Genomic DNA, 14,394 nt, shown 5'->3' with positions numbered 1-14,394 from the left:
ACATGAATCCAGTGAGCATAATGACACTTGGAGGGTTAAAGATTTTCTACTTCTGGTACAGAGAAAGGCGTACCAGTTTTGGGTTTGCGTTTTTCTATACTGCACTCGAACCCTCCTGAAATCTCCATCAATCCATGCATTTTTAAGCCCTGTAACTAAACTGTGGTCCATACACATAATAAAGAACAGAAATGCATAGAGAAATGTTATGCTGTATACATTGCACATCACCAGTTCTTAAAAGTGGTGATTGCAATAGTTTCCTTTTTTTTTTTTTTTTTCTCATTTTCACCTGGTGATTCAGCCAGTAACACACTTCCTGTCTTAGCATGCTATTTTTTAGGCAGTTAGAACAACAGTTTTTTTTTTCATTTTGAGATAAAGGTTTTACCTATGTAAATGAAAGCTGGTCATTGTCAGCACCCTTGTTTGTGTTAAATGGTTTGTCCCAACCTTCTAAAGGAAACTTTTGCTCGACAGCTTGGTTTGTTGAATGAAGTTGTCAAATAACAGAAATACTGTCCGGATCAACAAGTGAAAATAGAGAAACTTAAAACAAAGAAAACGAACGCATCCACCACATTTAAGAATTGTTAGGCTGCAACATAATACATTTTTGTTTTCAGGTTTAATACTACTTTAAAGTGCATTTCCACCTTTGCAGCCAAATTTGAGAAACCCCCACCGTATGTTTTTATGTGTTCCTATTCATACAGGGACTTACCTCATGGCTGAGGACTATACCTCTATTATTGTTGTTCAAAAAAGCCAGAAAAGCGTGAACAGATTGAAGATCACTATCCCATATGAAGAGGACATCATCGATAAATCTTTTTCACACAACAACGTCTGATCACCTGTTGTGTAGAACTATGTCCTCCTCCCATTTTGACATGAAAAGGTTGGCCGTGCTTGGAGAAAACTTTGCTCCCATGGCCACTCTTTTAATTTGCAGATAGTATGCTCCATCATGCCAGAAATAGTTGTGTGTCATTGAGAATTCAAGCAATTCCAAGATAAAATTACTCTGTGTAATTGAAATATTGGAGTCATGAAAAAGAAAATGTTGTACCGCCTCATATCCCAATTTATGCGAAATTGCCGTGTACAAAAATGTGACATCTGCAGTTACCAAAAAATGTGTTGGTCTCCACTCTATGGTGTCCAGTAGGTTAATAACATGTTTGGTGTCTTTAAGAAAAGAGGGACTACCCACCACCAGTGGTTGCAATTAATGATCAATGTACTTAAGGCCTTGTTCTCCCGAGATGATTGACACATAGCTTTACTAATGGCTACACAGATCACTTGTTTATTTCACCTGTGATGGGCCATGTTTGAACTTCCAATGAGTGCCCTTGGGTCAATTTGTTTGACCAATGGCAGCGCTCCCTTATCTTGTTAATAGAGTATTTATAGCATGGAAGCAGGCTTGTGGGAGTACCCCTGATGGCATCACATATGATGAAACGATCGTCGGGGCGCTACGCACACACAGTTTACGTATGCGTGATCGCTTTTATGGACCAGTAACTTACAAGGAATCACTTTTGGCTTGTTTTATACTGGGGATTTACGCAGAGTTTGAAACCTGTGTATGCAGCACTGCAGCATTGCCAAAAAATTGTTAAAGAGACAGTATTACACTAACTTGAGTCTCTTGTCTCTTTGCATATACAAACATCTTGTTGCTGAGGTTGTCTGAACTTCAGGCTTTTGATCATCACCAGTGCACACAGAGGCTGCTAATGGGACACTTGGAGACCTCTTCAGTGGATCTTTGATCCAACAAAGCTCTTTGTGACCCCCCTGAGTAAGGGTGCTCGCAGGCTTTCTGGTAAGCCTTTAATCCTACTATGGTGATGGTTATCACACTGTCAAATGCCTGATCAATGCTCTTACACCTATATGGGATCTCATTTATTGAATATCAGCTACTGAATATCAGTCAATTATGACGTTTTTGCTTCAGTTTTTTTGTATTGTCACCAATTTTTATTGTCGTATGTTTTTTAGTGTCGTTTATTGCACATTGGTCTTAATTGTTATTGCACGTTTGCACTTCCCAGTTTATTATATGCTTGATATACATTGTGCTATTGATACAGGCATACACCACTTTTAAGTACACATTGGGGTTTATTTACTAAAGCTGGAAAGTGCAAAATCAGGCTCACTTCTGCATAGAAACCAATCAGCTTCCATATTTTATTATCAAAGCTTAATTGAACAAGCTGGTGTTAGAAGCTCATTGGTTTCTACGCAGCAGTGAGCCTCATTTTGCACTTTCAGCTTTAGTAAATAAACCCCATTGTGTACTTAAAAGTGGGATAATGTTGGGAGCACTGTGTCTTTTGACTATGAACATACTTTGGTTACTGAGTGCTGAGGGGTTAACCTACACAAGCTTGGTACTGGATACTGAGAGATTGATATACATGCCTGGGGACTGAGCACTGTGGAGATAATTCACATGTGCCAAGAAATGGGTGCTGAGGAATTAACGCACCTGGGGACAAGTCACTGGGAAGATAATGCACATACATTGAATATTCATCACTAAAGGTTGATAGCTGATTGAAGCTGATTATATACACTGTAGACAGGTCACTGAGGGGTTAATACCTATAAGATGGGGGACTGAGGAGTTAATGCTTCTTCTGTGGTGACTGATCGCTGAAAGGTTAATGCATATACACTGTAGAATGGCTAGTTATTGCACATACTTACTGAACTAAGCTTCATTCTGAGTTACTGATCCCCCAGACTGTGTGTCTGAACTCAGTGTGTAGTGTTTATAGGGAGGACAATATGCAGTTTGTGGGTGGGAAAGCGTGTGACTGCAGAGGAAACTAGAGAGTGTGTGCTGGAGGAGCAATAGAGGGGAATGACCAACGTGTCTGTTCTGGAGGCCGGATCTCACAAGGGAAAGACCAATGTGTGTGATTTAGAAGTGGGATCTCACAGGGGAAAGACCAATATGTGCATTCTGGAGGTGGGATCCCACAGAGGAAAGACAAATGTGTGTGTTCTGGAAGTGGGATCTCACAGAGTAATGATCAATGTGTATGTTCAGGAGGTGGGATCTCACAGGGGAAAGCCAAATGTGTCTTCTGGAGGTGGGATCTCACAGGGGAAAGATCAATGTGTTTGTGAGGTTGGGTCTCACAGGGGAAAACCAAATGTGTGTGTTCTGGAGATGGGATCTCACAGGAAAAGACCAACGTGTGTTCTGGAGGTGGGATCTCACAGAGGAAATATCAATATGTGTTTTTAGGAGGTTAGATTTCACAGAGGAATGACAAATGTGTGTGTTCAGGATGTGGGATCTCACAGAGTAAAGACCAATGTGTGTGTTCTGGAGGTGGTATCTCACAAGGGAAAGACCAGTGCGTGTGTTCTATAAGAGGGGTCTCACAGAGAAGGAGCAATATGTGTGCTGTTACTGGATAAGGACACAGTGTCAAAGTTAAAAGTATACTTTATTAATCAAATATAAGATCTAGTAAATCAAAAGGGACCAGTTAAGACAAGTTCATTGTCAGGGTTTACATACACTTTAATGGTCCAGCAAAGATGATGCACCATTTTTAATATTTTCGGGTGAGTATGTTCTTGCTAGTCATAGCTGAAAAAAAATCCTCATAAATCTTTTAGGGTTTGCTATAACAATATGAAAATACATGACTAGCCAATCCTAAAAAGAGCTAAATACAACCCAAGTCAAAAAATATGTACACATACTTCATAAAAATGTCATAAATCCAGTGTTCCATATATAAACCATACAAGTATATAGTTTAACACAGTAATAACTTTGAAAACTAAGTTTATAGAAACATGTCCAGTATTATGCAATCCAGAGTCCATTTTGTTAGAGTCTGCTTCTTAAATGGTCATGAAGAGATAGCAATGATTTTTTCACAGTGCCAACATCCAAATATAAGAATATAGAGAAAAAGGGGGTTCCCTTGGGGTAGGACTTTAACGGCACTTATGCAAAGTCACAAAATAATATGATAGAAAAAGCTCAAAATTTATTGAAAATACATAGGTAAAAACATAAATCATGGAGTGTACATGTCAACCATAACTGATGCTGCAAGTAGTTAAATTAGATGGTAGGTAAAATTGATCCTTCACCCAACACGTTTTGGAGTCTACAAGAGATACTCCTTCCTCAGGGGTAACTAGAATACAGAGAATAATTGCAGCAATCAGGCACTTACGACACACTCCATATAGTTAAAAACAGCATCAATCACAATATTTTGGCCACCGGAGATTGCCATTATCCTGGGCATATGCACATGGACAGGCTCAGGAACAAATATCCTTCATCCAATTAGTATGCAAGGAGACACTTAAATGTAGAGATGTTCATCGTGTGTCTCTCCTGGTGGTCTCCTGTTCAGGGGTAATGTTTTTTTGTTTACGAGAGAGAGGTGTGTACATGTTATTTTGGTTGTGTTTGGTGTGTGTGTGGTACCAATATTAATATATGGATTTGTATATTCTAATTATTCTTGATCAATAAAGTAATCATTTTATATAATCCAGTGAGTTCCTATACAGTATACATATATGTTGTCTTTCCTCTGGCAGTTGAGTTAAAGGAGTTATAAACCCTTGTGTTTTTTCACCTTAATGTTACCTATGCATTAAGGTGAAAGAACCGCTGGCTGTCACCGCCCCCCTAGCCCCCCCTGTTTTACTTACCTGAGCCCCTTCATCTTCTTTGGCAGGGACGAACTGTCCTTCTCTCCACGGAGTCCCGGTTTTGATTAGACAGATTGATAGAAGCACAGCCCGTTGCCATTACTAGTAACAAAAAAAATATTAATAAAAATGCCATAAAACTATCCCCTATTTTGTAAACGCTATAACTTTTGCACAAACCAATCAATAATCGCTTATTGTGATTTTTTTTACTTAAAATATGTAGAAGAATACGTATCGGCCTAAACTGAGGAAAAAAAATGTTTTCTTATATATTTTTTGGGGATATTTATTATAACAAAAAGTAAAAAATAATGTGTTTTTTTTTTCTAATTTGTCACTCTTTTTTTGTTTATAGAGTAAAAAATAAAAAAACGCAGAGGTGATCAAATATTACCAAAAGAAAGCTCTATTTGTGAGAAAAAAAGGACATCAATTTGGTTTGGGAGTCATGTCGCAAGACTGCGCAATTGTCAGTTAAAGCAACGCTGTGCCGAATTGCAAAAAGTGCTCTGGTCTTAAGCCAGAAAAATGGTCCTGTCTGAAAGTGGTTAAATCAAGTTTTTAACCTCAGTGTTTGCTTTATGTAACAGTGCTTCCATTGTTAAAAGCGACGAAGACTGAGTATTACGACATACGGCATTAGTAACTTACTGTATATTGATAGTACTGTGAAACTTCTGGATGACTTGCATTTGGTGTATTGGGAAATGGAGAATTCATAGTGCTGTCTCCCTGAGAAGTATAATGCCAAGACTTCAAGTTCTTCCAAATGGGAACATACATGCATTATGACTGCTGAAGAAACTTGTTTTCCAAAGAATTTAATCTATAACTGACATGTTTTGAAGTAAATACAAGAGAACGCAATGTAAAAAGATCTCCTATGTTTCCATAAGGTTGTCAGTATTTTGCCCTTTTTTCCTTTATACGGTGTGAAAAAATCCTGCTGTATGTGGTTTTAATCTCTCTTGCTTATGAGCTGTGTCTAATGTAAAAGCTTGTATCAGGCTTCCCACATTGGACACAGATGCTTTGCAGAAAGGTCTGCATGCCAGCAACCAGAGGAACGCTAAGCTGTTTGAATTACATAGATTTTTCTACAGCATCATATGAAGCATAATGTGCTTAAAATAATTCAATGTAAATTTATTTCTAAGGAGAGTATTAGCAGACACTATAATGACTTTCCCTTGTTCTACAAGCCATGCTTCTGTTCTGTCAGCAGCTAATTGGTTATTTCACCCACCTACCATGGTCATTTCAAGGTGACCAAATTCTCCCTAAAAAAGATTTAATATATTTTAAAGCTGTAGAAGAATTAAGGGTATTTCTATTGTGAAGTAAGAGAGTTAGAGTAAGACTTTGTGGGGTCAATTCACTAAATGCACAGCTCTCTCTCTCTCTCAGTCTCATGAGAGTTTGCCAGGAAAGGAGAGGAGATGAGTCATACGAGGACCAAATGAGAGCTGCAGAGCTGGAGGCGTGCCTTTGTGTGTCTGTGTAAATCCAGGAAGTGAACAGGCAGCAGCTTCAGCTGCCCACATTTAAAATGGATGCAGCCAGGCTTAGTGGAGTGAGATTTCTGCAGCATATTTGGCAAGTACAGAATCACAGTATATATAAAATAATATGCAAAGTGGTTGGAGGGAAGCTTCAGAATGGCAAATATGTTTTTATTACAAATGATGTGAGCAGACTGCAGTTCCTCTTTAACTCCAATTCATAAAAAAAAGAAAAAAAGAACGATTATGCAGTATTGACCGCAGAAAGAAAAAAAAAATAATGTGCCTGTAAATATAGTTTAACCACTTGCTTACTGGGCACTTTAACCCCCCTCAGTCCCAGACCAATTTTCAGCTTTCAGCGCTGATGCACTTTGAATGACAATTGCGCGGGCATACAACACTGTACCCGAATGAAATTTTTATCATTTTTTTCCCACAAATAGAGCTTTCTTTTGGTGGTATTTAGTTACAGCTCGGAGTTTTATTTTTTGCTAAACAAACAAAAAAAGATGCAAAAAAATAAAAAAAATAAATCATGTTTAATAGTTTGTTCTAAAATTTTGCAAACGGGTCATTTTTCTCCTTCATTGAAGTGCGCTGATTAGGCGGCACTGATAGGCTGCATTGGTGGGCACTGATGGGCTGCATTGGTGGGCACTGATAGGCTGCATTGGTGGGCACTGATAGGCAACACTGGTGGGCACTGATAGGCATAGTTAAGGCAGCACTAATAGGCACAGATAAGGCGGCACCGATGGGCACAGATAAGGCGGCACAGATAAGATGGGCACAGATAAGATGGCACGGATGGGTGGCACGGATGGGTGGCACGGATGGGTACCACTGATAGATGGGACTGATGAGCACTGATAGGTGGCACTGATAGGTGGCACTGCTGGGCACTGATGGGCGGCACTGCTGGGCACTGATGGGCGGAACTGCTGGGCACTGATGGGCGGCACTGGGGTGCAGCACCTTTGAGGCAGATTGTGGGCACTGTGGGTGGCACTGTGGGTGGCACTGCTGGGTGGCACTGTGGGCACTGCTGGGTGGCACTGACTGGGGGCACTAACTTTTATTAAATTGGCACTGCAGGGGGCAGGTGGGCACTGGCAGGGGGCAGGTGAGCGCTTACATTACTGGCCATGATCGGGACTGATGTCCCGATCACGGCCGCCGGTGATCGGCTTTTTTTTTTCTCCTCGCGCTGTCAGCGCGAGGAGGAATAATAGCCGATTACCGGCTCCGTTCTATCACATGATCAGCTGTCATTGGCTGACAGCTGATCACGTGATAAGGGGTCGGGATCGACCCCTTGCACGGATCGGTGATCAGGCGAGTCTCATGGACTCGCCGATCACAGAGCGCGCCGCGCGCGCCCCTCAGGGGCCGCGCAGGCCGCTCGTACACGGGACGACGTCAATAGACGTAGTCCCAGAAATGTAGGTCCGCGCTAATGCCGTCATTTGGCAATAGCGCGGTACCGAAGTGGTTAAAAAGCTCATAAGACCAATTCACAAACAGACCAGAGAGTAAAAAAAGCATGCAATATTTACCACCAGGGTTTTGCTGGCGGTGTCACATGTGGTAATTGTCAAAAAACAGTGTGGATGTTGGGGGATCCCCACTCTATTTTTTGACAAATAGCTGGTTGCCCCCTGCTGACAGCTGAATGTAATGCCGACAATTAAAAATTATGAAAAAAAAACAGCATGCCAGAAGGGCCTGGTATGGATTTTAAGGGGAACCCCATGCCAAAGTTAAAACAAAAAATGGCATTTGGTCCCCCCAATAATCCATACCAGACCCTTAACCAAGCATACAGCCTGGCAGGCCAAATGCCCTAAACATAGGAGGATGGGTGCTTTGGGGTGGGTGCTATGGGGTAGGGGGGTGCTCTGCCCTCCCACCCAAAAGAACCTTCTACCCATGTTGATAGGCACAAGTGCCTCATCCCCATAACTGTATCCGGATTTTTGGAATCTGGAAGCCCCCTTTAACAAGATGTCCCCCAGAGCCCACCCGCCCCATATGAATGAGCATGGGGTGCATTCACCCCTACCCATTCACCAAAAAAGTAATAAAAAGACATAGACAGTTTTTGACAATTCCTTTATTAAAAAATACAAAATAAAATAAGTGTCCCCTGATGTAAATTCATCGTCAATCCCGCTGCCTGCCAACCCGAAAAAGCGAAATAAAAAATGTTCTCCCCCCATCCATGAAATCTGGCTGCTTACTGCAGGCTCTGGTGTTTGACAGTTCTTATACAGGTAAAGGTGCATTTTATGCACCATTGTTTAACTCTTAGTGAATTGGCCCTGCCACTAGATTCCAGAGAGTTACAAGTGAATGGTTGATTTAGCTCACCAGTAGTGACGAGTGAATCACTTTGCTTGAAGCAGGTCTTGACTTGAATGGGGTTGATTTTGGATATGTAAATGCTATGGATTACCAGTCCACAGGCCAAACTGATCCAGTCATGTGGTGAACTGGTAAACAAGTAATAGACAAGATCTAATAAGAATTATTTGACCTATGATTTGGTTCCAGCTTAGGTGTTTGACTGCTTTATCAGTGATTGTAGGGTATTAATTATGCATTACCTCTGCGCTCCCGGTCTACTGCCTAAGCTGGGGATGTAGGGTAGCTGGAAGGTCTTTCAAACTAAGTTTAAAGCTGCAAATCTAGAATTGAGAACAGTTATCCATGTCTTGTCAAGAGGTCTACATTTTGTAGAATGCCTGTTCAGTTTTTGAACCTAGTTTTCAGTTCATGCCACGTGAAACCCAAATCAAAATTAATGAATGGGCAATTTATTAAGCAAGATCTGGATTATGCCCCATGATCACTAACATCCAGTCACAACCCAGGGAAGTCACCACATGACTTCAGCACACCCAATCATGCTGAGGTGTGGAGCAGCCAATCCTGAAAGAGCTGAAGAAGAAAGGAGGAGGGGATCTAAAGTACACAGAATGTACACAGAATGTCTCTCTCACACTTGTGCATGAGATATGTAAATCCCCTATAACTCATAGCAAGGGGGAGAAACAGACATCTATTTCTCTGTCTGACTATTTTTATCTCACTGAAAAAAGATAAGAGGACTGCTCAGAGGTGGATTAACTATTCATGGCAAGACTGGGCACAGATGACATGAAATCCTAAACTGTACAAGGTGCAAGCCTTAATTAAAAATGATTTTTCGGGTTTACATCCACTTTAAGTTAACACATTTTAAAAACAATTCTTTAATCCAACAATCCTGACGATTATAACATACATTATATTAGAGACATATAGGGGGATAAAACACCTCATATCTTAACAAACATACCAACCGGCATTTCACTAGCCCAACACATTTCTTGGATGGAATCCACTTCTTCAGGAGCAGACAGAGGGGGTAGGTAGAGGTAAACTGCCCCAAACCCAAAAGGAAATGCACAGAAGAAAATGCAATTTCACAGTATACAATTTAACAATATTCCACAATATTTACTAAAAATCTTTCAATCCTCCTTATTATATATCACCAATCCAATTATTACATCCTATTATATATGTCTCCAGACTGGTGTAAATATCTGGGACAAAGTTGATGTATCACAATTTTTTATTTAAAGGGTTAGCTGGGCCAATAAGCATAAATGCCCATTTATTCCCACTATACATGAGGACACCACCCCCTTCTATACATTTATCTTTCTGCCCAAAAGTTACAGTACCATATCTGCTATTTTGTCAAATCTTATATTACTAAATATGCATTACCTTTAAAAGGCTGCCAGTCATCAACATAGTGTGGAATACATATACATACAAATCATAAACCTCCTATATAGTGCTTTACCCTAACCGCAAGGGCATCATCCAGGATACATAGATGCCCGAGGGCAACACCACACCTTAAATAGTCCCCAAATTGGCAGCAATTGCCACCCTCCAAATGCCACACAGTGTCCAAGATAACAAACACGGTGGTTCCTGGCTGACTCAGATACTTATAAGTACTTATAAGTAGTACTTATAACTACTTTATAAGTAGTCACATTGTAAGCACCTCTGCCAGTGGCAAATGATCTGTCGCATCCCTGTAACAATAAGACAGCTTTTCTGTTCAAAAAAACTGATTTACTGGCTGGATCACCAGCTGAAAATAGAAGAACAATTGCTTAACAAAGGAAACGTATGCAGCCATCCCATATAAAAGTTGGTAAGCTGCAATATCATAAAAGGGTTTCTCTTAGATACATACTAATAGACTTATGGCTCATACACACAATCTGAAAAACTGCCAAAAAATAGCGCTTTCGACACCATCGTACGATAATCGGATTGTTAGTACAGAGCTTTCGAGAGCCAATCATGACAATTCATCCGATATTATTCGATCGGACAAGCACAAAAATTTTCCTCGTACGATACCAGATTGTATGATTTTTGTTTAGTCAGTATAGTTGTCATCCGAAAATACATTACAACACATGACACCACTTCCGATTTTTTTTTTTCTGTCGTACGAGAATTTTCGTGACTTTAGTAACCTTTTCAATTTCTACTTGCGACTATTAAGCTGAAAAAGTCAGACAATCTGTTGTTTAATTTTCGGATCGTGTGTACGGGTCATTGATTTAGTGCATATAGCTGGCAGTTTGCCTTGAGTCTTCATGTTTTAGTTCCTAAATGTTTTATAATATTATCTGTTACGCTAGTTGGGGCGTTTTTCCACCTGTAGCTTGTCAACTACTGATAACCTGTTTTTGATTGATAAATGTTTGATAGTAATAAATTATAACTGAAAATGTTCCTCATTTTTATTTTATTTTAGTTATTTGAAATCACAGTCCCGCTGTCTCAAGGACCAGTAAAACCAGTAACAATTAGTTTTGCAAACCATACATCCTGTCGGTGCATGTCTAAGTTGGATGTTTACAGACAAGTCCATTCAATTATCAGACGATCATTGCCAGCAACACAAATACAGTAAGTATCGAGAGGGTTTTCATTTCATTATGTGCATGCTGTAAAGATATAGATGCTATTCATAAAAATTGCATTAAGAAAATATTATGATGGTTGAACTAGGTGGACTTCTGTCTTTTTTCAACCAGACTAACTACAGTATGTAACTATGATGTGTAGAAAGGGTTTAACATCATTGTCCAGTTTGCACCAAGATTGTCTAAGGCTCAATCCTTGACACACATAACGTAAGAGCTGGTAATACAAGCCCACACAAGTGCAAACATTGCATTCTTTAGTTTCAGTTTGGTCCGGCTACATTAAAAACACCCATTAAGTTTGGCAACACATCCCAAATTTGAAAAATGTAGTAAAGAGAGATTGAGAAAAGGTATTTTAACGGTGCAAAATAATGATTCCAAAGTAAATATGTAGAATTTTTTTTTATACGATTTAATTACAATCAGGATTAAAATCGTTCAAGAGAAACAATGCAAAAAACTTTACAATGGTTTACATTGACGATCTTTAAGGATCACAGATGGATGTAAAAGAATATCTACTGCACACTAGCCCGACATGCTTCGCTATTTGCTTCTTCAGGGGATGTGCAATAGAAGAATACAGACACTGTGATATACAAGGATCATCCTTGTATATCACAGTGTCTGTATTGTGTCTCTGTATTGTATTGTGTCTCTTTATTGCATTCTTTACATTAAAGTGGCATTAAAGGTTAAACATGTCACACTTACCTGCTTTGTGTATCAGCAAGGTTGCACTGCACAGGCAGCATCACCAAAGGAGAAGGCCACAATACAGCTGGTAGTAGCAGGAGGCAACTGAGATGAGAGAGAGGTGCAGTGATACAGGGAGTACAGAGGTGATTTGTGGAAAAGAGGTGCAGGGGGTTCAGAGTTGAGATGTGGACAAGGGGTGCAAACGTGAGCTGTGAAGGAGTGTGGTAGAGGTGAGCAGTGAAGAAGTGCAGAGAATAGCTGTGAATCACCAAGTGCAGAGGTGACCTGTAAACCAAGGATATAGAGGTAAGCTGTGAAGGAGAAGTGTAGAAGGGGCTGTGAACCAAGCATATAGAGGTGAGCTGTAAACCAAAGTTGAAGAGGTGAACTGTAAACCAAGGATATAGAGGTGAGCTGTAAAAAGGATATAGAGTTAATCTGTAAACCAATGATATAGAGGTGAGCTGTAAACAAAGGCTATAAAGGTAAGCTGTAAACCAAGGGTATAAAGTGAGCTTCGAAGGAGAAGTGCAGAGGGGCCTGTGAGCTGTGGAAGAGGGGTGTAAGGGTGAGCTGTGGACCAGGGGTGCTCTTAAAGGGGGCTTGGCCAAAAAGTTTGAGTACCACGTCATTAAACTGTATGTAAAAGCATGGTAGTGTTTTATGGCTAAGTATTGCTAAAATTCTAATTTCCACATCAGGACAAACCTTTTTCTCAAGAAGCGTCATAACATTCGATGTGTGTTTCTATTATTTCCTACTTTTTTGCTATTAGCCGATGTATTTGCCTTGATTTTCTGAGTTAAAATGAAATTGAATATTGGCCTTGTACCTGTTCACATCTGGAAAATGTCAAAAACATTTTACACAAAAATATGTAAGAAATATATTGTCTATTCTTATATACTCTATGTGCCATAATATATTTTCAGTGAGAATCATGTTACATTTGTTTGGAAAATCTAGTACATACCGTGTCTTGCAAAAGTATTCACCCCCTTGGCTTTTTACCTATTTTGTTACATCACAGCCTTTAGTTCAATGTCTTTTTAATCTGAATTATATGTGATGGAACAGAACACAATAGTCTAAGTTGGTGAAGTAAAATTTGAAAAATATATACATAAAACTATTTTCTAGAAATAAAAAAACTGATTGGCATGTGCATATTCCTTTGTTATGAAGCCCATAAAAAGCTCTGGTGCAACCAATTACCTTCAGAAGTCACATAATTAGAGAAATGATGTCCACCTGTGTGCAATCTAAATGTCACATGATCTGTCAATACATATACACACCTTTTTTAAAGGCCCCAGAGGCTTCAACACCTAAGCATGAGGCACCACTAACCAAACACTGCCATGAAGACCAAGGAACTCTCCAAACAAGTAAGGGGCAATATTGTTGAGATGTACAGGTCAGGGTTAGGTTATAAAAAAAAATCCAAATCTTTGATGATTTCTAGGAGTACCATCAAATCTATCATAACCAAATGAAAAGAACATGGCACAATAGCAAACCTGCCAAGAGACGGCCGCACACCAAAAATCACAGACCAGGCAAGAAGGGCATTAATCACAGAGGCAGCACAGAGACCTAAGGTAACCCTGGAGGAGCTGCAGAGCTTCACAGCAGAGACTAGAGTACATGTACATAGGAAGACAATAAGCCATACGCTCCATAGAGTTGGGTTTTATGGCAGAGAAGAAAGCCATTACTTTAACCCCCCTAGCGGTAATCCCGAGTCTGGCTCGGGTTAGGAATTTACTAGTAGGATCGGTAACCCCGAGCCAGACTCGGGATCACTTCGCTGGATGCAGGGGAGGACACAGGAAGACTTACTAACCTTGTCCCCTGGATCCAGCGATGTCCCCCGCGCTGTGTGATCGAGCTGTCCTCCGCTCGATTCACAGTGCCGAATGCCGCCGAGCTCCGTTCCCTGCGACGTTACGGCGCACGAGAGCGGAGAACGGCGGCAAATTCAAAAAAGTAAAAATACACAAAACACACACAGCACTGTAATCTTACAGATTACAGTGCTGCATTAAAAAATACACACCCCCTTTGTCCCTAGTGGTCTGTGCAATGCCCTGCATGCACTTTTATATTATAAATACTGTTTTTTCTGCCTGGAATTTGGAGATTGCCCATAGCAACCAAAAAGTGTCCCTTTTTCAGTGTTTTTGTATTTGATTACATTATTGAATAATTTTTAGTATTCTTTATTATATTATAAACTTTATCATACCCGGGATGTCTGCTAGACTCTGGTTTGAACAGATTTAAGAGAGTTATTCCTAAGAATTACAGGACTACAAAATAAAACGCCAAATTCCCATGCAAAATAATTGTACCACTTTCAGCACCTAAAACCGGACGGAATCATACCGCCAGGGAGGTTAAGCAAAAAACAAAATGGCACGTTTTGAGTTTGCGAAAAAGGCATGTGGGAGACTCCC

The 14,394-nt window shown here is 40.1% G+C and overlaps 1 protein-coding gene across 1 annotated transcript in view; it reads left to right on the top strand.

Moving 5' to 3' along the window:
- Positions 1-14,394, top strand: part of VEGFC (vascular endothelial growth factor C) — a 201,574-nt gene that overhangs the window by 172,124 nt on the left and 15,056 nt on the right. The window contains exon 4 of the mRNA XM_077477249.1: positions 11,062-11,216. Within this exon, the coding sequence (XP_077333375.1) occupies positions 11,062-11,216 (155 nt within the window). The remainder of the gene's footprint in view (positions 1-11,061; positions 11,217-14,394) is intronic.

Source organism: Lithobates pipiens, unplaced genomic scaffold (genome assembly GCF_037356315.1).
Source record: "Lithobates pipiens isolate NorthernLeopardFrog02 unplaced genomic scaffold, aLitPip1_a1.2 Scaffold_13, whole genome shotgun sequence".
NCBI lineage: Eukaryota > Metazoa > Chordata > Amphibia > Anura > Ranidae > Lithobates > Lithobates pipiens.
This window is presented reverse-complemented; position numbering and strand designations above follow the sequence as displayed.